Source organism: Procambarus clarkii, chromosome 20, assembly GCF_040958095.1.
Source record: "Procambarus clarkii isolate CNS0578487 chromosome 20, FALCON_Pclarkii_2.0, whole genome shotgun sequence".
Classification (NCBI taxonomy): Eukaryota; Metazoa; Arthropoda; class Malacostraca; order Decapoda; family Cambaridae; genus Procambarus; species Procambarus clarkii.
In genome coordinates this window covers 26,793,277-26,815,877 of record NC_091169.1, presented here as the reverse complement: position 1 = coordinate 26,815,877, position 22,601 = coordinate 26,793,277, and the positions used below count along the sequence as shown (strand labels likewise).

General features: G+C 38.9%; 2 protein-coding genes across 6 annotated transcripts; one reads left to right on the top strand and one right to left on the bottom strand.

Moving 5' to 3' along the window:
• Positions 1-651: 651 nt before the first annotated feature.
• On the top strand, positions 652-9,403 carry LOC138366630 (uncharacterized). 2 transcript variants are annotated; one of them, XM_069327800.1, is made up of 7 exons: positions 652-1,248; positions 2,828-3,054; positions 3,202-4,126; positions 5,441-5,544; positions 5,813-5,953; positions 7,090-7,240; positions 8,547-9,403. In XM_069327800.1, exons 1-7 carry the CDS (start codon positions 1,224-1,226, stop codon positions 8,564-8,566), a joined length of 1,593 nt encoding a protein of 530 aa, XP_069183901.1. In that variant the 5' UTR covers positions 652-1,223; the 3' UTR covers positions 8,567-9,403. The 2 variants fall into 2 exon arrangements, with proteins under 2 accessions (XP_069183901.1, XP_069183900.1); XM_069327799.1 differs by lacking the exon at positions 8,547-9,403 and having other exon boundaries at positions 7,090-8,519.
• On the bottom strand, positions 9,160-22,373 carry LOC123755391 (B-cell receptor-associated protein 31). 4 transcript variants are annotated; one of them, XM_045737983.2, is made up of 6 exons: positions 22,215-22,373; positions 17,562-17,667; positions 15,675-15,775; positions 12,597-12,753; positions 12,192-12,382; positions 9,160-11,366 (listed from the first exon to the last, which is right to left on the bottom strand). In XM_045737983.2, the coding sequence occupies exons 2-6, from the start codon at positions 17,651-17,653 to the stop codon at positions 11,215-11,217; spliced, it is 693 nt and encodes a 230-aa protein (XP_045593939.1). In that variant the 5' UTR covers positions 17,654-17,667; positions 22,215-22,373; the 3' UTR covers positions 9,160-11,214. The 4 variants fall into 4 exon arrangements, with proteins under 4 accessions (XP_045593939.1, XP_045593940.1, XP_045593941.1 ...); XM_045737984.2 differs by having other exon boundaries at positions 22,208-22,350; XM_045737985.2 differs by having other exon boundaries at positions 22,311-22,345.
• Between the last annotated feature and the right edge of the window lie 228 nt (positions 22,374-22,601).

Genomic DNA, 22,601 nt, shown 5'->3' with positions numbered 1-22,601 from the left:
AAAAAAATACGAACAATTACTGGATAAATAATCTAGTATTTTTCGTATTATATTCAATATATACAATAAAATAAATAAAGCAGTCTAGAAGTAACAAAATAAATTACATAATATAAACAGATAATTATTATATTTTGAGAAAGTTTCAAGGAGCGGAGATAAGGATATACCGCATGAATTATTTTTATATAAATAACTTCACTACAGAGTAAATAATAAATAAATAAAGAGCGGAATGTTAATGTAGTGATGAAAATATTAATGCTAAAGAAATTTAGCATTAATTTAGCATTCTAACACATGAGTGTCTCCACAGGAGAGCAGTGAACTGACACTTGAGTGCCTCCACAGCGGAGTAGTGACCTGACACTTGAGTGCCTCCACAGCGGAGTAGTGTCCTGACACTTGAGTGCCTCCACAGCGGAGTAGTGTCCTGACACTTGAGTGCCTTTACAGCGGAGTAGTGCCCTGACACTTGAGTGCCTCCACAGCGGAGTAGTGCCCTGACACTTGAGTGCCTCTACAGCGGAGTAGTGCCCTGACACTTGAGTGCCTCTACAGCGGAGTAGTGCCCTGACACTTGAGTGCCTCTACAGCAGAGCAGTGCCCTGACACTTGAGTGCCTCTACAGCACTTGCCGACCAATGAGTGCCTCTACAGCAGAGCAGTGCCCTGACACTTGAGTGCCTCTACAGCAGAGCAGTGCCTCATCAAGTGTCACAACGCAGCTTCTGATTAGTGTACCAGCACCTATGTGTCTCTGCTCCTGAGTGCCTCAGTGCTTGATTGTCTTTATGGCACCTGAGTGCCTAGTCTCCTGAGTGTCTCAGTGTCTCTGCTGTCGAGTGCCTACCAGTTCCTGAGTGCACCATTGCACATCTGCCTCAGCACCTGTTGAGTGTCTTGGCTCTAAAGTGCCTCAGAACCTGATCGAGCGTCTCTGCTCCTGAGTTTCTCAGTACCTGAGTGTCACAGCTCCTGAGTGTCTCAGTACCTGAGTGTCACAGCTCCTGAGTGTCTCAGTACCTGAGTGTCACAGCTCCTGAGTGTCTCAGTACCTGAGTGTCACAGCTCCTGAGTGTCACATTTCCTGAGTGCCTACAGTTAAAGTGGATGTGTACACAATTATTAAGAATAAGAAAAGGAGTGCTTATTTAGCCTTCTACAATAGTATATAAAGCACAATGTATAATTAAGAACAAAAAACATACAGTAGCTGAACAATGAAGTGTGCCAATACAAATGAAGGTATTAACTTAAGTATAGAAGTCTTATTAACATATAAGTTTCTTAGTGCACAAATTTTTTGGCTCAGAGTAAATTGGAAGAGGGACAACTTGTCCTGATGCTAAATGTACTTTTTTATATTTTATTAACAAGCCTAACTAACACAAACAAGGAGTTACAAGCTCAACAAGCCACAATTTAGGACTGAGAACAGGGAGATGCTTTTTCACTCACAGGGTTATTAGCCCATGGAACCGCCTACCCGACTAACATGCATAGCGTTTCGGGCAGGTCCTTAATCTAACAGATAGTTTTAATTAGGTAATTTGTAGCAAAAATTTAAGAATATTAACAGGTACATTGTAAGAAAATGTGAAGATTATTAATAGGTACATTGTAGTAAAATTTGAGGATTATCAATAGGTACATTGTAGCATAATTTGATTTCTTTGTAAGGCTCCAATATCATTATTATTTCCCACTTCTTTACCATATATCTTTGTGTCATCTGCAAATTTGATGATGTGGTTTGTAATATTCTCATATGTCATTGATGTAAATGACAAAAAGGGTTAGCCCCAAAATTGACCCCTGTGGTACCCCACTTACCACATTTCTCCAGTCAGATTTGGAACCTTTTAGTATGACCCTATGTTTTCTTTGTTTCAACCATTGTTTTATCAATTGTAGTATTCTACCATTTATTCCATGAGGTTGTAATTTCCTTGTCAGTCTTTCATGTGGTACCTTATCAAAGGCTTTAGCAAAAACCATGTACAGTATACTTACTGTACTACATCCACTCGAAGTTTTTTGTCTGAATAGCTGGTTACCGTTTGCAAAAATGTGATATAGGCCTATGAAATGCTGTATCATTATGATACAATATAATGTATGATAATGTAACTGGAATTGTATGACCTGCTGAATGATACTTTTTCTTTAATTTACATACTGTAGTTATGCTGATATTTAGACCTGCAACCAGGTAACAGAACTGCTTAGACCCTTCAGTGACATGTGTATTTAAATTGTTTGTTATTTTCCATTGTTGGAACAGGAAACCTTTTAGATTTATTGAGGTTCCCTTAAGCCTGCTCCAAGATGCAACCCACAGCAGTTGGCTAACTCCTGATTAACTATTTTCTGCTAGGTGAACTGAGGTGTTAGGTGAATGGAACTGTTGTTCAAATGTTTCTGTCCTGCCTCAGGAATTAAACACAGGACTTTATGGTTATAACCTTACTATGCTGATCACTGTGCTTCAGGACCCATCATCGTTTTTTCATGAGAACCCTTATCAAAACTATTTCACCCCAGAATCATGCCTGCTCTTCCATATTTAAGAGGTGGATGAAAGCCTAGCACTGGTTATATTAACTTAGCCTAATAACAGTTACAGTACTGTGTAACAGTAACTGTGTCTACAGTAACACATTATAGTATTTAAAGGCCTCATGAGTATTTAAATGCCTCATAAAATTTTACTACAGATACACATACAGTATGCCTATTAACAGTTGCTTTGTAAATAGAGTTGCTGTGTAAATATGTCACAGAACATGTACTGTAATGTAATTCACATAACTTTGGCTTTCAGAATTCATCCTTCCAGTTGTTCATATCCGCATAGTTCGTGAGAGTGTCAGCCATACATTTGCTTGTGATTTCTGTCAGAAGAGTTTTGAGTTTGCTGATGACCTTACTCATCATGTGAATTCCAGTCATTCATCTTTGAATATCCAAGAAGTCTATGTTTGTCCAAGTTGTCGGTGTTGTGTTCTAAGCCACAATGATCTGCTAGACCATCTTTCTGCACGACATCATGTAAGACTTGTGTTTGTCTTCATGTAATATTTTTCCAGATACAGTATTACAAATGTTTACAGTATTTTAATGAGTCAGTGTAATTACTGCAATATGTCACTATTGTAATTACTGTATAAACTATTGATTTATCTGAATTAATTTCAGGTGGAGACTGGTATCAGAGAAAATTCAACCTTATGCGAATATTGTGGCCTAAATTTAATGACCAATCAGTGCCTGATGGATCACTTGGTGCTCGAGCATTATTCAGGGATGACTGAAACATATGTGTCTGTTCTGGGTATTGTTGAACTCAGCCTCAAAGATATCTTTAGTATGGGAATGGGAAATCCAGATTGTAAGACTCTTTTCCAAGTTACTGAAGTATCATTAACAAAATATAGAGACAATTCTTCAGAATCAGTGACAAAAGCTACTAAAATCAACTGTGTTAGACCAGATAATTTACAAACAGGAATTGAAGACATTGTGAATAATATATCATTTGAAGATACATCACAACAATGTAGTCAAAATATTAATGTTATATCTTCCTTGGGAAGTAGGTCTTTAAGCTCTATAACTGAAACAGCTCAGGGTTTTCCAGATGTTTGTGGTAACTCTTTGAATGAGATAATATATGAACAAAACGAGCAAGAAGAGTGTGAGTCTCAGCTAGAGATGATCATATGCTGTGACACAGATGAAAAATCTGCTGCAGCATCTTCACCTGGAGAAATCATATTGACTATAGAAAGTGAGGAAGAATTAATATGGAGCAAAGATATTATGTCACAAGTGATATGTTCAAGTGGAATTCTGAAAAGGTCACCTGGATCCACCGAGAGGAAGGAGCCAGTGTCTCAAAGTGTCACAGTAGAGCAAGTAAAGAACTGGGGTGATGGTTATTCCCCTGGAGTGAACCATGGGACTCAAGCACAGCAGCAAGCACATTGTGAAGGAAAGCACAGTGATGGTATACCAGACAGACAGTGTCATTTGAATATGCATGATCTGAAAATGAACTTTACCAAACCGTCTGTTATTGACACTGGTGCCAAGTCTTGTAATTGGCACTTACTATCATCAGGTAAATTATTAAATAGACATGCAGTAATGTTTTCATATTACATATTTGTACAGTAAAATGTAACTAAATTTAAATATGGCAGAGATTGAGCTTTACTGGTAGGAGTTCAGTTGTATAGTTCTGAGCATGGGTAAATACCTTATCTGAATTACTGTACGTATTATAATTTTTTATATTGAATTTCGACAGTGCAGTATAATGGGATGCTGCTTGAATTGCAGTATGTATCTATTTAAAATGTCTAGTTCAATATGCATCATATCTGAGTAAATATTTATAGATTGTGAGAATGTTTTGATAGCTTAAAAGACTATAAGTCTCTTGATTCTAACTGATAACGAAACTCGTGCAATGAATATAATAAAACACCCATTTCTGGAAGGTCCAGATACTTTTCCTTATTTACCAAGGCATGCCTAATTTCCTTCAAGAATTTGCTTGTTGTACTTCTCCTATGCCTTCTGTGGAAAGGGTTTTCCCAGTTTTGAGTCAATCTCTGATCTCCAAGCTACTTCTTGCTTCATATAATAAACCAGCTGCTGGTCCTGGCTCTTGGTAGACAATGGACAGGTCTCGGAAGGCTGATTTGCTTAGCTAAGGCTTGGTAGCACCTGAGCTAAGCTGAGGAAGCTCAATAGCTTCTTTTCTGAGGAGCTCAGGAAGCCCCTCAGAAAATATGTACTGTATGTGAGAGGTGTTATCATATATTACTGCATTTACCTCAAGAAAAATTGATCTTTTAATATAGCTGAAGGCATCTATAGAAAAGGATCAAGCACAAATAGAAAATAGGGCTGCAGTATTTTAAAATGTAAAAGAAAGTAGAACTTGACCAAGAGGTCTGAATAAAGTGACTTGTGATAATAATTATAATGCTGTACAGTAATTCATTGAGTTGGGGAACAGGCAGCCAGAACATATTCATACACTTAAGGGTTATATCGAGGCCCCCCCCCCCTCCTCCCAGGTCGAATTACTAACCCCACCCATGATGCAACCCTACAACAAGCTTAGTAACTCCTGGATACCTACTTGCTGCTAGGTGAACAGTTACATTAGGTGATAGGAAATGCGCCCAACCTTTTCTGTCCCGCCTGGGATTTGAACCTGGAATTCTCAATTGCAAGTCGAGAACAAACCTGACCGTACAGTACTACCGGGACCCTGACAAGTGATGTTGTTAGTGCTCTATTTGTTTGATAATTATAATAGAGGAGAGATCAAAATATGTTAACATTTACAACTGTTAAGTGGTTACTGTATACTCAAGACTTGTGTGTTAGTAACAGGTCATGTAAATGTATCTCTTTACAGTAAAAAATGGAAGTACCAAGAAAGTTAAGACAAGCTTCAGTGCTCAAAGAGGTGGTCAGAAAGAGAAGGTGTGCAACATCTGTAAAATGGTTTTCAGCCATCGTGTAAGTAAACTGTTTCCATGGGGCTCTTAATTGTTACTTTACATGTTCACCACACTCTAGTAAATCATCCACAGCAGCACCCAGCTGCTATATAAAACTAGGTGTATGGTACTTTTCATGAGGTTTTTATACAGTATGCAAAGAAATTTATATTTTTTATTTGTTGTTTCAGGACATTGTCAATTCACTGATGGTAACAAAATGATTAATAATACAGTATATTGTTTTGTAATGAAGAAATAGAAGTTTACTGTGTTATTTTTTTTAGGGAAGCCTAGAGCAACACGAAAATGCATGCCATGGTATACGCATCAAGTGTGACGTATGTGATGCCAGTTTTGTTTTTTCTAAATCACTACGCAACCACCACCTAAGAAAGCATGCTAGCACTGATGGTTTCAAGTGTGAGGTAAGTGAAAAATTTCATTCCTTTAACTTTTAATGTTATTTTTGCCTATACAAGAAGTTCCTGCTTTACGAACATTTGTCCATACAAACATTCTCCCAGGTTCCCATGTACCCCCTACATGCATAAAATCCTTGTACTAACTCGCTGAAACGTTCCTTTGAAATTTACAGCAGTGTGAACATCTGTACAGCATCCACATGGAGTACAGTATTGTATGGGTGGGAGGAGTGCATAGGACTGTGGGTAGGTGGCTGGGTGTGTGTGCTACCCAGTATCATGGCCAAATTATGTTACCTACGATTTTTTTTTCCCATGATCAGGGAAATTAGCCAAGGTGAATACCAGAGAAACCTGAGCTAAGATGGTCATGTGTAAGGTCAGACAGGGAATGATGCTGTTCAATCCCAACAGATTGAGGATATATTGTAGGTCCACAGAATCCTGTTTTCAGAACCAGGAACAACCAGGACATCTACCGAAGGGTTGAGGTCATCTCAACTATGGTATGCCAAAGTCCAGCCAACTCACAGTAACCTGACGCAGAGCCAGTGAGCAATCCTGATCTGAAAGCTCCAACCCCAAGAATAGGGAAGGGATTAACCAACTCCACTATAGGTCAAGAAACATGAATAAAAAACATGAATTGTGTGAATAAGAGCTGGCAAAATGAGCTAGATGCCCTTTCCATGGCAGCTTCAAAGTGACGAACTACAAAAGAGCCAGTGTGAACCACGAGCAGAATCATCTTTCTGCGATTTAGTACAGAAGAGGTGCTTGCAGTAGGAAGTGAAATGGCCTGGGAATCACTCATCAAAGGACCTATTGCGATCAACAGCAGGTGACTACTATGACCGATGTGACCCTTTAATTGTAGCAATCCCAACAAGATAGTTTCAGGGAACCACCAGGGGGGGCTTGCCCAATAAGACTATTATTGAGCTTAGTTCACTACTGTATATAACTGTCATTATTAAATTGTTCATTCTATCTATAGGTAACATCGTGCATATCTGCCAACAAAGTCCCCATCTTTCCAAACACATTTTTTTACTCTACAGTATTTATCTCTCCCTTTTCTCCACCATGACTCATTTTAACTTTTTTTTTTTTTATATAAAACATTATTTTTATTGCAGGACTGTGATAAAATTTTCAAGTGCAGAAGTAACCTTTGGTCCCACCGTCTAGTCCATCTGAGTCAAGAGATGCGGAAATTCCCGTGCCCTCAATGCCCTCAGCGATTCACTACAAAGTCTAAATTAAATATTCACCTGAAAATTCACACAGGTAAACAGCTTCAGAATATTTTCCTGTAGCTAAGTTTCCAGAGGGAACATGGAATCAAAGTAATTCAAGAACTCCATAATTTTATCTATATCTGTATTTCATTCATTATCAATACCCCCATTTCCCACTTTCATAATAATGGGAGACATCAGGTTGGAGGTAAAGGGAAAATACAGTAATGCAGTACTGTACAGTGAAAGGTTATACCTAATTTAGAAAATATATCTATCATTCAGCCATTTTTATATCATTTACTTTTGCATACGAGTTATTAACCCATGGAACTGCCTACCCGCCAAAGCCATAACTGCCAAAACTGTGTTTTAAAATATATCTTGAAAAGATCAAGATCATCAGAGCCACAAGGCTCACCCAAAAAGGCATTGTTTCATGACATTCAGTGCAGGGTTTCTGGGGGTAGTCCCTTGTGGCTGCCTGAAGCTAACTGCCCACATAGAAGAGAGACTCACCAGGGAGGAGAAACCACAGTCAAGATGAGACTTAAGGCAAAGAGATGCAACCCAAGGTGACACAGGCATGACAAGACCCATGAACATTAACCCTTGTACAGCACACCTGTTAAATGTACCAACTGTGTGGTGCATAGAGAAAAAAAAAAAATCAGGATTTTTTTTTTTTTACAGTTAATTGGTATCCAGGAAGCATGATGATCCTAGTAAAAAGTCTCGACCTCTTGTGGTTTAGCTGTAGTGGCCCAAAGTTGCATTTTTTCAGTAGAAATGTGGTAAGTGCTGCACAGGAATATTGTTGTCGATTACTGAGGGGAGCTTGCCGACTTCAGGGCACTGATTAAGTTCCATCAGTTGCGGAGTTCTATTTGCTTACCGGGGACCACAAGCTAGAACCTGGCCCCCCTCTAAAGCGGTGCAGGGAGCGATGGGCTATGATTACTTTACACTTAAAGGTTATCTTTACCACCACCAGGAAAGCACCCAGAAAGATAGGAGTCAAAACAGACTACTGCACAATTTAAAAAAACCAGACCAAAGCCCAAACATTGCCCAAAGAACTCCCCAACAATGAAAGTTGTAAGCCATCTCAACAAGATAGGTTCAGGGAGTCATTTGAGGTCTATCAGAAAAAGGCATTTCATTATATTGATTTTTTTTTCCTATTACTGTACAAACTTAAAACCTAATGTTTTCTGCTTTCTCACACCTACATTTTTATTGTGTTCGATCATCATCATTTAGGCCTTTCAATTATCATTGAAAGCTCGAGCATAATTTAAGACAAATATTTAACTTTTAGTAAATGTAATGGAAACCTTCCCATTCTGTTGCAGGTGAGAAAAAGTTTGTGTGAACAGTGCGAGAAGGGCTTTGCTTATCAAAGCTTGTTTGTGCGCCATATGAAGAAGCATTTTGCAGAGAGAGAGAGCAATGTCTTGGGGTGAACAAGCAGAATAAATGTGAATTTTATCCATTTTTAATCATTTGTATATTGTGTCAAACATCACATTGCAGTTAGCTGAACTAATCTACAGTTGAAGGTAGTACAGTTGGGATTCGCTCTCGAATCGCAATCTAGAATCCTGGGTTTGAATTCACAGTTGGATTAGGTTCCGACCACCACAGGATGCAAACAGGTTAAGATCCACGAGCCCACTATGAGTCGACCACAATCACAAAGGAATGTCTACGCTGAAAAAGCAGATTACGAGATTCACACAATTGCATAAAAGTTCTGCCATATGAAGATGCTTACTGGGAGACTTGTTAAAAAAATTAGATATTTAACTACTGTATACTGCATTGCAAGTCCTGGAAGAATATCAGGATATTGTAACAAATTTGAGTTCAGATTTTAGCATGTTTTATACCATTTGCCATACAAAGTATATCTAGCTACATTTGTAGTCATGTTGTTTGTATATTACATGAAAATAAAACAAGCAAAAGTTTTATTGGCTTTATTTTTAAACAATCCCCAAAATATCCAAGGAATATTAAAATTTACTATGACAAATTGTAACCCAAAGAGCAGTGATCATTACTGCCATCAGTGAACAGAGAAACCAAAAAATCAACATGAATTAATCCTTGGGTATGATTATATTTTACTCAGCATGTTAGCCTAGGCACATCTCCACAAATCCATAATTACTAAGGTAAGGTGTAATAATGTAAAGCAACACACACACAACAAAAGTAATGACAAGAACAGCACAAAACCACCAGATTCCTTACAATTTGTTTACAAATCGACTGTTTATGCTTTGATCAATTCAAGCTGCTGTCCAATTCCTCTCTCCTGAATTACCTAAAACAAAAAGTCCACTCAATGAAATGCATTTTGCAGAATGAACAACATGCAAACAAAGGCAGAGTAAACTTACAACCAGAGCCAACTGTCACAACATTATGATCAAGTGAAAATTAGAGCAAATTTGTTATTCCCCCCTTTCTACCATATTCCTACTACCATTTCTTTGTTTCATGTAAAAACATGAACAAATATAAATTTTATATTTGGCAACAATACTGAAATACAATTTAATATTTTGGGTTTGAGGCACAGTGTACAATTCCTGTGAGAGATTGGATGAAAAAATTAAGGTTATGAAAAACTCCATTATAAAAAAAAAATGAATTATATAAAGAGCATCAATTTAAGCAATGTCTAATATAATTCAAGATATATTATCTTGAGCCCCTCTTTAAACAATATATCCATTAACTTGTATAACTTGAGTATGTTTAAAATGAGCTCCTGTGACCATGTAATACTTAAGTACAAATATAACTAATAAAATTCTGTTAAGACAAGTTTTTAAATTTTTTGAAAATAATGACAAATTTATACACACACTTGCAATATAATTTCTTTGTTCATATGGCTTTAATAACAAGCTAATTAATGTATAATTTCTAAAAATGGAGCAAGATTAACTTTTAATCCATTTTCAACATTTATATAACTATTTATACTTAACTAAGAATTTCCCTGAATATTTTCCGAATGTACCCAACATTCCCTACATTTTAAGCTTTAATCTATAAGAATAATTAAGGACTAGTTTAGCTCCACCTTATATATCTCCAGTTAGAAGTTAAAATTTGTAGCCTGCAAGTTCGTAACATTAAGCATATGCCTGTACATATAGTACTGCACTGTATAAATGTATGTCTTCTTCTGAACATGCGTGTAAGTACAGGAACAGCATGCATATGTGGAATACATGTCATACACAAATACAAAAAAGAAACATTTTTGCAGGTGCCCAATTCATGTGGCCTCTGTACTGTTTAGTGGTAAAACCACATCAATAATATATTAACTGTTGCTTCAACAAGCTCCAACACAAAAGCATGTACAGTAATCTTTTCAAAACATGCAAATTTTAGGCATAGATAGCTTTACAGTTGACATCTTTAAATTAGCATGTACAAATTTGGATACTTGGTAACTATCTCATCTGCCAAATAAGGAATCTTATGCATGAATATTAGTGCAGAACTTTAATTAGCAGCGCTCAGAATATCCTTTGGATCAGACAAGTCACTCAACGAGTAACAATACACGTTGCAGAAATATTTTATATGGACAATGCATCAAAGAAAACCATGTAAAAACCTGTTACCCTAGTTAAATGCTAGTTATGACAATGTTATGCATGACACCCCAAGAAATGTTTAGACAAGCAAACTGCCTCCAATACAAGTACTGTACCAAGATATCTTGAGAAACAGAGCCATCTCAAAGTTTAAGAATCTATTTACAGTACAGTACTCACAATTGCACTACGATATAGTAACAGAAAAAAGCACTGCATCTTTTCCTACTAACACAATAATGGAAAAATTATCTTCCTTCCAAATGTTCTGTAAGTCATACTGCAATTTTTATATTCATTTTGATTTTCATAATGATACAAGTTTGCTTGTTTGGCAATAATAGGAAAATAAACCAATTTTTAATATGTCCATTAAATTAGTTTGTTATTCGACATCTCAATCATCTTTCTTTGATTCATCAGCTCCTGAAACTTTCAGCAATTCCGCTTGAAGCTTAGAGTGCTCCTCCAGCATTCTGTCATATTCACGTGTTATACCTTTGGCCTGTTGCAGCGCTGCATCACGTTCCTTCTCAAGGCGCTGGTTTTCTGAAAAAGTACATCATTAAATTAAATTTACGTTAAACTGTGATAACTGAGAAAGCAATAGAAAAATGAGGTTATACGAGGAAAAACCCAGCACTGAATGTAATGGAATGCCTCTTGCTGGTAGCCTTGGTGCCTCCCTGAAGCCATCTCACCAAAATGGCTCCCCATTACTAGGTCACATCAATTGCAAGAGTCCTGTTAGGCCTACCAGGGACCAGAGTCAGAACCTGGTCCCCTTACAGAGGTGCAGAGAGCTGGAGATTATTATCAGCACCCTTACTAAGAAGAGCATCCAGAAAGGTTCATAAAAAAGAAAGCACTGAAATGCTCAAATGACTCCACAAACCATTCAGGTGAAACAAACAATTCACCAATTAGTGTAAACTCATTAGTACTGATAGCCACCATCAGGTGGCCCAGAGCCCTGGTCTATGACAGCTCCAGCCAACCCAGAGCCAATGAACAATGAACCGACAAACTTGATAGGAAATGAAGGCGTCGGGAGCCACCAGGCTCTACAAGAAAGGTACGTTTAATCACATTAACATTGATTTATTGGGAGCAGCCCTTGGTGGTTCCCTGAAGCTAGTCACAAAGAAACAGGAAAGGAAGGGACTTGCCTTGGAGGAAAGGCGGAAGCGACTAATCTGAAGAAGAGACCAGCAGCTAGGAAAACTCGGCTCAGTGTCACACAAGACTGGCACTAAGGACATTGGCCAAATACTGGGCCACCAAGAACGTTAACCTCCAAACCTTTCTTATTTAAATATTGCATAACAAGCCACCGGATTAGAAGTAATAGCCACTTTACTACTCTTTACTTGCCTTCCTTCAGCTCCTTAATTTCATTTGATACATTTGCTTCTTTCTGCTGATCTTCTTCTTTCTCTGCTTTGTCCTGCTTAAGGAGCTGTGCTGCAGCTTCAGAAGCCGACTGAGCCTGCTTAATTGCTGCCTGTCCCTCAGCCAATGCTACAGCAAGACGCGAGATGAGGGTTGTCAGACGCTGTAGCACACTAAAATAATAATAATTACAACAAGGGTCATCATGTACTTCAGTTAACTGAGCTATAGTGTGTGTACATCAACAAGATTGGTAGAATGAAAATGCAAAAACAGCCAAAATAAAGATGATAATCAAAATTTACATTAATTTGGCAATGAAAATCTCAAATGAAAATTCTAGTTTCCTTAGCAGCTATAGATTTAGTTGCAACAAAGATTACTTACACCCAAAGAATAAGAGAAAATCCAGAGATGTAGAAGTTGCGTTGAGCTCGAAACAGCCTCATGTGCGCTTGCATTTCGGCATCCAAATGAATGCCGTGGTCACCTCGACTGTGATCAGAGAGTTCGCTGCTGTACTTGCGCATTTCACGAATAGCATCTGTATGAAAAAAAAAATAATTCTCAACTTGACAAATCTTGTTAACTTAAATTTTACTTAGTTGTACAAATTTGGCATTTTCTCCCATATACTGTATTATTAAAAACAAATAACATTTAGGTTATGTTTCTTTTGTATTCCAAGACTGAAGAATAATGGTAGAGGTAGTGAGTAGCATTAACAAGCGTTATGGTAATCTCCTGCTTAAGCAAGGAGAACCTGCCTATTCCTTTACCGCCTATTCAACAACATACCTGCATATTCCAGTATAAGAAATCAACATCAACGACAACAATAATACGTGCTCAGAAGCCTGTGTCTAGACAAGACACCACCCGCTCCACTCTCAAGTTTCCGAGACACCTGGACACCTGTTGTCAGGGGCCCAGTGCCACTCACCGGTCGTCCAGCCCTTAACTGCTTGTTTGAGACTGCCGGCGATAGTTACCTACACATCAGCGCCGTCTACACTAGGTCTGGCCCGCATATATAAGCAGCTCACCACCGGCCAGACCTCAGAATACCCTTCGTGCTCTCAAAGCTGTAACATGTACTGTAGCCTTCCCAGGAAACAGTAGATGCGTACAGCTTCTTGTAAATTGTATTCAGTTTTGCACCTCTCTTTGCCCTTAATGTAACTGTCACATGTTTGTTTCTTTTGCATTGTATATTGCCAAGAAGAATATGGGAATTGTTTTATTTGTTGTTCAAGTCATTTTTGTTATATTAAATATTTAAAGTTTTTCATTCTTTTGGAATTTACCCGCAGCTCTCACACCGTAAAGAAGTCAGAAGCATTCTTATTTACTTTATTTTACACTTTTTTATGTGATTGGCTTAACACCAGCCAGAATAACCACTGCTCTATTCTTTCAGATTAACGTCACATTAAATTCAATAAATTTACTAAGTATATGAGAGTTTTTTTAAATGGCAACTTTTTAAGAAATGAAACGATGAACCAGGAAAGTATGACTTAATGAGCTAGCAATACAGTACATAGTGTGTGCTTCTGAAGAAATCTGGAATTGGCAACCTCAAAACCCAGCATTAAATATAATGAAACATCTCTCAGGTAGAGCCCCTGTAGCTATTTTTGAGATTGCTCCAGTCTACCAGCCACTTCAGCTGCAAGAGTTCATTTGGACTACCAGGGACCAGAGCCAAAACATGGCTCCCTCCCACGAGATGCAGGGAGCAAAGGACATTCTGTCATTTTACCGGAAAAGCATCCAGAAAGTTTGAGAACCCAGCAGTTGTCTGTAAAGCTTTTCTAAGACTCAAAACCACTAAATTGCCAAATAACTCCCCCAAAAATACAAAATAAACAAAAAACAACAAAACTAGCTAGAACTCATAGTACCAAATGCCACCACTAGGTAGCCTAGAGTTCAGTCCAGGAGCAGATAAACACCACACAAACTGACAAACATGGAAGGAAGGGAGGGAGACAGCCAACGAGGCTCTACAAGAAAGAGATGTTTCATTACATTTAACACTGGGTTTCTGTGGGAGCCCCATGGTGGCTCCCTGTAGCTAAATAACCAAAGGGAAACATATCAGGGACTTACCAAAGGACAGGAGAGGCAGCAGACACTAAATTGAAGTACTGTGGATACCAACGGCCGGAAAACAAGACCTAGGGCAACACAGGACCGAAGAGGACCAGGGATACCTGCTGGATGGGGTTTTGAGAGTTCTTTAACTCCCCAAGCCCGGTCAGGGGCTAGGCTCGACTTGTGAGAGCTTGGTCCAACTTGCTGGTTGGAGCAGCCTGCAGGCCCACATATCCATCACAGCCCGGTTGGTCCGGCATTTCTTGAAAACTATCTAGTTTTCTCTTGAAGGTGTCCACATTTGTTCCGGCACACTGACCTGGCCGCCATGACCTCTGTTAGTCCACCAAAACCAGAGCCTGAATATCCACCTATGACATTAGAAAAGACTGCCACAAGAGCAGCATGTTTACGATCATCATGGACCTGGAGATAGACTGCAGACTGACTAGCGTTGATAACACTGTGGACAACCTGAAAAATACCTTCCTTGGCACAGGGAATCAAGAAGTGGATCAACCCAAAGAGTGTCCACTGAAGCTGAAGTGGCAGCACACGGGTAGCAACAGATCACTGTCACCAGACATAACAAATGATGCACCCCAATCAAATCAATCAAACAGCAATAACCAAAGAACCCCTCTGGAAGCCTGCTAACTCATTCTTTGGTGGAAAAAGAAATAGTTGCAAATGAAAAAAATGCCCACCAGGGCCAAATGAGCAGAACCCCTGTCTCTGGAGAACGTGAAGCTCACCAACCTGACAACTAGAGCCAAGAACCAGCAAAACCACAAGACAGCCTTAAAAAAAAAAGGAAACCCAGACCGAAGGGGTAGACATGGAGGGGTAGATGTAACCAAGGAGAAAAAATCGATGAACCCGTTCAGGGACCAAGATGACTCTGAAGCAACATTAATGAGCTGGAGGCAAAAAAAAATACACTCAAGACAACTTGAACGGAGCCACAGAAGAAATGACATTAAAAACCAATAACAGGATGCCTCTGCCAGTGCTGCATGATAAAAAGTGACAGAATTAGGCATGAAATACAATTGAGAAACTACCATGAAAAAAAAAAACCACATTAACTGATACTGAAGGAAGATGGCGACCAGAAAGTTATGTCGCCAATAGGCCAACTAGCAAGGAGCCAGATGGATCACCCTCGTCGAGAACAATTCTAATCTTGACAAAAACCAGAGCAACCAATGAACTGGGGGATAAAACATAAATGCACCCAACCTCAACTAGTCTAGTTGAAAAGCATCCACCACCAGAGCCTCGCAAACAGGAAATGGCACCGCAAAGGGTGGAAGCTACAGGGATCCACTGGGACTTCCAGAAAACACACTTTGATTTTCTTACCTAAGAAGAAGAGAGTAAGAAGTCCAAGGAACACTTTGAAGTAAATGTGTGACATGTTTCCAATACTGCGAAGAAAGCGGGACTTGAAGATTGTGTGCCATCTGAAAATTACACAATTTGTTTTACTCATGTAAAGTAAAATATGAAAATGGTTTACAAAAAAACATGTAATACAAAGACAACATTAACCCTTTGGCAGCAGCATTTCTGCTTGGCCTCATACTCGGGTCTCAACCTCTAAACATTATAACCGAGTGAAGCCAAAGAGTGCTGAAGCAAGATGTGATTTTTCCTAATATTAATTTAAACTACCCTACATGCCTATCTCATTTACGATGGAGATGCATTCCTAAAAATGGAATCATTAGATTAATCAGCACTTTAAAGGGTCATTATAAATAGTCCCTATAGAGAAGCATTCTTTACATTGTAATTATACACCTAAACCAAGATAATAAAGTATCACAGAATTACTGAAACAATAATACTAAACATTATTTTATAAATACAGTATATACAATAGGTACTCATTCTGTGCATAAACACTACTCTTCCTAATCCCTCCACATACATGACAAAGATAGAGAAAGGTATCTAAGGTTCTGAATACTACTGTATACTGTCACCAGAGGACCACATGAATGGCATTGTGCAAGGAGTATATGCTACAATTTCCAACTTAAGAATCACTTTTAAATACTATACAGTACAAAGATTGTGAAATATTAAAGAAACTGTTCACAACTTTTGTGTAACCAAAAATGAAATATGCAGCAGTTGTATGGTGCCTATACCTCAAGATGCACATCAGAAAACTGGGTGGGTGCCAAAACTATCAGAAGTTTCAGAGCGTCATACGACAGACATTTAACTGACATCCATCCCCTCTTTCTTTCTAATTTTCCATTGCAACCCATACTCTTCCACCTCCCCCACCATAATAGATGTTTATATATGGTTCGTAATATTTGAGAATTATTATACAGTATCTGGAAGATACAGGAAAGAATGATATAAGGACGTGATGTTATACACGAATTTGTTGTGTAAGGTATAACTGATGACCAAAAACATGTGATGAAAGGTGTGATGAAAGGTGTGATAAAAGGAGCAGATAATCCACAGGCATTATGGGAGTGGGGTGAAGAGAGCATGTGGAAAGGGGGAAAGAGAATGCATGTGAGAGAGGGGAAAGAATGCATGTGGGAGGGGGAAAAAGGGAGTAGGTAGTGAGTGAGCATATGGGGAGTGGGTAGTAAAATGAGTGCATATGTAGAGGGGGTAGTGGGAATGAGTGCATATGGGGAAAGGATAGTGGGAATAAGTGCATATGGGGAAGGGATAGTGGGAATGAGTGCACATGGTGAGTGGAGAATAGGGGGTGTATAGGAGGAATAAGAGTGAGGGGATTGTAGTGGTGTTCGACCATTTGGTCTACCCTACGAGCCGCTCCAAGCAGAAGTGTTGGACCAAGGCCTGGTGGACCAAGCTCTCACAAGTCAAGCCTGGCCTTGGGCCAGGCTTGGGGAGTAGAAGAACTCCCAGAACTCCATCAAGCAGGTACCAAGCAGACCATCAACCAGGAGGGAGGGGTTTGGAGCACACTGGGTTTCAGAGCTTCCTCTAGGTAGAGTTAGTGGCCGTTGTTTAGACAAGTCTGTACTGTATATGATTATCAAAATTACCAGTATAACTGTTTTCTTAAAGGGGGTACCAGCTATGGAGCTGAACTCACATCAAAATATCCCATGTTGTAGATAACACCCAAATGCCTTGTGGTACTTGAGCTATAGGTGAACCTTATTTAACATGACCTGAGTTAACACACACACACACACCCAAGTTAAATAAAAGATCTAGAAACATGATATATGATTTTATACATACCTAGAAGGAGAGATTAATGGAATAAGGAGCAAAATAGTCACAGCCAGCTCCACATACATCACCCCCGCAATCAAGGTCCACTGGATACTCATCTTGCTATTGTTTGCTAGAAAACAAAGAACAGAACATTTAATACAATAAAAAGATATGGTTCGATAATATACAAAATAGAGAATGGGATCCCCTGGCCAGTAGATCTCTGAATACAAACAGGGCGAGGTAAAATTTATGCAATGTTTACAGGATTGCTTTACAGAACTGAGCAGAGGAGTATTAATGATATTTGGGAGTAACAGCTGGTGAACAGAATATGTGATACAGAATTTCTAAGTACAGTATCATATTCATTGGAATATAATACTAATTTGTTTTTATTTTATGGTTCATTATTATGATAATTCATAATTCCTTAAAGATGCTGTTAATACATTTGCTTTGTATTATTTCAGATAGTATGTTGTGACCTGAGTTTAATAAAGCTGAATATGATTATTCAAGCATATTAATCTACCATTCTCAGCTAAATTTATTACTCCGTTCACAACATACTATCTGAAATAATACAAAACAATGTATTAACAATATCTCAGAAAGGAGTTACTAGTCATAATAATGAACCTTACAGTAAATACCTTATGTATTAGTAAATGAGTATGATTCTGTGTGCAAAGTTTTCCCATGCATTTTCATGATAGTGTCCCTGCACTCCACGAGAAAGAGAGAGAGGACCGAGACGCCACACACACAGGTTGTGTGGTGTGCACTTGCGAGGTACTCGCCTCACTGTGTAAGGTTATTGACCTCCATTTAATCCATATGTCTGGAACTGTAATTGTTAATCTAGTGAGTGAGATTTTTCCTTGTTAGTGTATAATACTCTTTTCCCAATGTTTAAATAAATGTAATGAACACACTTTGATTGTTTCTCGAGTCCCGCAAATTAAAAAATATGGTACTGACTCCACGTGGTCACTCTTGTGTTTGAAGTGTGTATAAATGCATATAGGTTCTACATCCCTGGTTTCAACTAATGTACAGTAAATAAGAAATTAAGGATGGGTTTTGTGAGTTCATAATCTAAAGGGCGGCTTACAATCACGTGCCCTTACACGGCTTCGTGTAAGGGCACGAGACATGCCTGGTTTGTCAAAGCTCTTCCTGATTATGTCACACATTATAGATATATCCCTCAATTCATTCTCTCCACCTCCTTCATATATTTGTGTGGGTATTGGAATGTCATCTAATCTTTATAGTGTGAACACTGATGTAAAGTATTCATTCAAAGTGTTTCCTGCCCTTTATCATCCATTACAACTTGGTTAGTTTCGTCCTATCGAGTCCTTAGTTTTGGTTTTACTTCTTATATGGGCAAAGAATAACTTTCGATCTATATGTTATGACCAACATCTAACAGTAATAAGACCTAGGTGAATTACTCAGATTAGGCAAAATTGTATATTTTATCAATAAAGATAATAATAAACATACCTTTCTTAAAAGGGTGTCCAACAAGGACAATGCCCTACCATCCCACTGGGAATGCACAGGTCAAATGGTATAATGGTATCATATCATATGGCTATTCACCTAACATTGAAGTCTCACAATCTACCAGAAAAACATTGGGAATTGGTGCTTCCAGATGCACTACACTCCATTAGAACTGTTTTACCTTTTTCAACTAATACAACCCCACGAGTGTTTTTTTTTTAGATTTCAGCTGCACTTGACTCAATGAATTTGATTATGGCTTATGTTCACTGGTCCAGTGCTACTTCGATGTCTTGTTCAGTTTAATATGATTGGCCCTCTAGATGACCAAGGTTGAGCTCATTGATGTAAATCCAATTCATGCATGTACTGGGCACCTGGATGGATGACGATCTACAGTATCTATCTGTGGTTTGGCTCCATTCATGTCCAACTAGTTCGACAGCTCTGAAGAAGCAGCATGATGTTGGGTCTGATCACAAGAATCAACCATCTCCAATTTATGACATTGGGACGAGAAGCATGGACCCCCCAACTACACCTAGTACAGTACAGTATTCAAGATTTTGAAATGCCATGTGGAATACCCAGTGACAACGTCCCACCTTCTCCAAGGAGACCTAGAACGTTTGCCGGGTACCAAGACCTCCTGATCATTATGGCTGAGATTAAGATCATGTAGTGTAACAATTAGTGATGATGAGAAGTATTCATTTATCTGCTATGTTCACTTACTATTAGCAAAAATCTTAAGGGAAGAATGTGATAGTATTTACCCTGCATGTCATTTAGATTAAATTATTCAGTCTATATTACAGGATAACATACTGTTAACTTTTCATATTATAATTGTATATTTTGCCTCTCATCTTCAGAAGGTAGCATCATTTACCAGTACTTATCACTTAATGCTGTGTAAGATAAGGCTTATGATATGATAAGACATTCTTAAAGATAGTGCTTGTACTATCACACAAATATTAGCATACATCTCATCATAAGCACCCCAGCACATCCTTACACTTACTCAATACATCCACTATTCACATGGTATCATCTGTCACTTTAAATCTATATACAATATTAGTATGCACCTGAAAATATACAATAGACATTTAACTGTTGCTTAAAGTTTCCTACATGTATGCATATGAATATTGTGGGCAATGACAGACAATTATTGTCTGTCATTGTCAACTAACACTCTCCATCCCCTCCCCCTCTCTCTTTCTCTTCTCATTCATTCTCTCTCAATTCATTCATTCCATCCCCTCCCCCCCCTCTCTCTCTCTCTCTCTCTCCTTTCCTCCATCTCTCACTCTCTCCATTCCCCCACCCCTCTCTCTCACTCTCTCCATTCCCCCACCCCTCTCTCTCACTCTCTCCATTCCCCCACCCCTCTCTCTCACTCTCTCCATTCCCCCACCCCTCTCTCTCTCTCTCTCTCCATTCCCCCACCCCTCTCTCTCTCTCTCTCCATTCCTCCATCTCTCTCTCTCTCTCTCTCCCCCCATTCCCCCATCTCTCTCTCTCTCTCCATTCCCCCATCTCTCTCTCTCTCTCTCTCCCCATCCTCCTCTCTCTCCCCCTTCCTTTTGGGATGTATTTTATAATCTCAAAATTGCTTAAACTTGGGAAGCAACTCATCCTTTATTGCACTCAAGACAATTTATTTATTTATTTATATATACAAGAGTTCTTACATTCTTGTACAGCCACTAGCAGACATAACATTTTAGTCAAGTCCCGAAACCTAATTTTCACACACACACAATCCCCAGGAAGCAGCCCGTAGCAGCTGTCTAACTACCAGGTACCTATTTACTACTAGGCGAACAGGTGCATCAGGGTTAAAGATTCTCTGCCAATTCATTTCCGCTTCCGCCGGGGATCGAACCTGAACGTTAGACATTACTGTTGCTAGGCCTAGGCTTACAAGGCCTATGGCCTAAAAGTATCTCTGTTAATTTACAACACTTGCCAGAGTAGACCTGATCAAATGTAAACAGTTAACAGTAGTTCTGTATTCACATATCTTACATCGCTATGTAACTGAATGTAAAAAATCTCAGAAGTCAGAGATTATTTTATTACAAATTTTAGACAAGTATCCAAAATTTTCTTCCTGTAGGTCGTGCATGCAGATGGTTCTAAACTTCCTCCACCACTGGATAAGGATCGGGTGCTAGATTAATGTAAATATAATTTGTAATTAATTTATGGTGTTGGGGGACAGGCAGCCGGAGTGATTTATACACGTTAAGCTTATATTGAGGTAACCCCCCTCTCCCCGAGGAGGAATTACCGACTCCGCCCAGGATGCAACCCCTCAACAAGATGACTAACTACCGAGTATCTACTTGCTGCTAGGTGAACATGTGCATTAGGTGATAGGAAATGCACCCAAGTATTTGTCCCACCCCGGGATGCAACTTGTTCACCACACATGTAAACTGACTGACTTGAAGACTTCCTGTCCAGTTCTTCGACCAATTGTGCTATTAATAACTAATGACATATATATATACACATTACAATCTGATAAGTGGGTTATAGTTTAAATTGCTTAGTTAAATTAACTTTAAATGTTAATAAAAGAACTTTGAATGTAAATAAAAGTTAAATGAACATAGTTAAATGAGCGTACTAGTGGCTTTACAAGAATGTAATTACTATGCTATGTATCCTCACAATCCCAATGTACCTTCTTGTATATAAATAAATAAATAAAATAAATAAACTTTGGGGTTCAGTTCCTGAGCTCATTCTGTACCTAAATATAACAAATCCACTACCGCTCACAGGATGGGTAGAGAGAGCATAATAAATTATTAAAATGAAATCGTATCTGACAGACATTTTTCAATAACACATAATTACGAGTGCCAACTGCCAATCTTAAATTGTAATGTCATCGTGTATACGACTCTCCGACGCAGTTACAATACATAAAACATCATATACGAAATACAAATATCCCACACCGCTATTTAATAGATCAAACTTGCCAGAGAAAGACAACCACACAAAAATATTCCCCAAGAGCATCAACAAAACGAAATAGTTTGAGAGGCTGTGAAGATGGCGTGGCAGATGCCCCTACTGCCACCAGTAGTTGTCATCTGCACCACCACACCCGCGCCTGCCCTCACCTCTCACCTCACACAACACCCCTCCACCAGGATACAGACGGCCCAGGCGACACTGAGGCCCTCCAACACGGACACACTTCCCTCACACTTGACACTGACTCACTCAGCTACCTCCTCCCAGCGGCCGCGTTCACCTCCCAACTGGTCGCGTTCACACCGCCTCGGCTACGTTCACACCCCGAGGCTCCCCAGCCTAACACAGCCTTACTTGACTATTTTGTAACTAGCTCATCAAGATTGTAACTTGTTTAGCTAAGTGAATTGTGGGGTTCAGTCCCTGAGCCCATTATGTGCCTCTATAACCCTTTCTTCTACCGCCCACAGGATGGGGATGAGGTGCATAATAAATGAACTAAAACCTTACTTGACTCTATCTATCTCTCTCTTCCCTGTG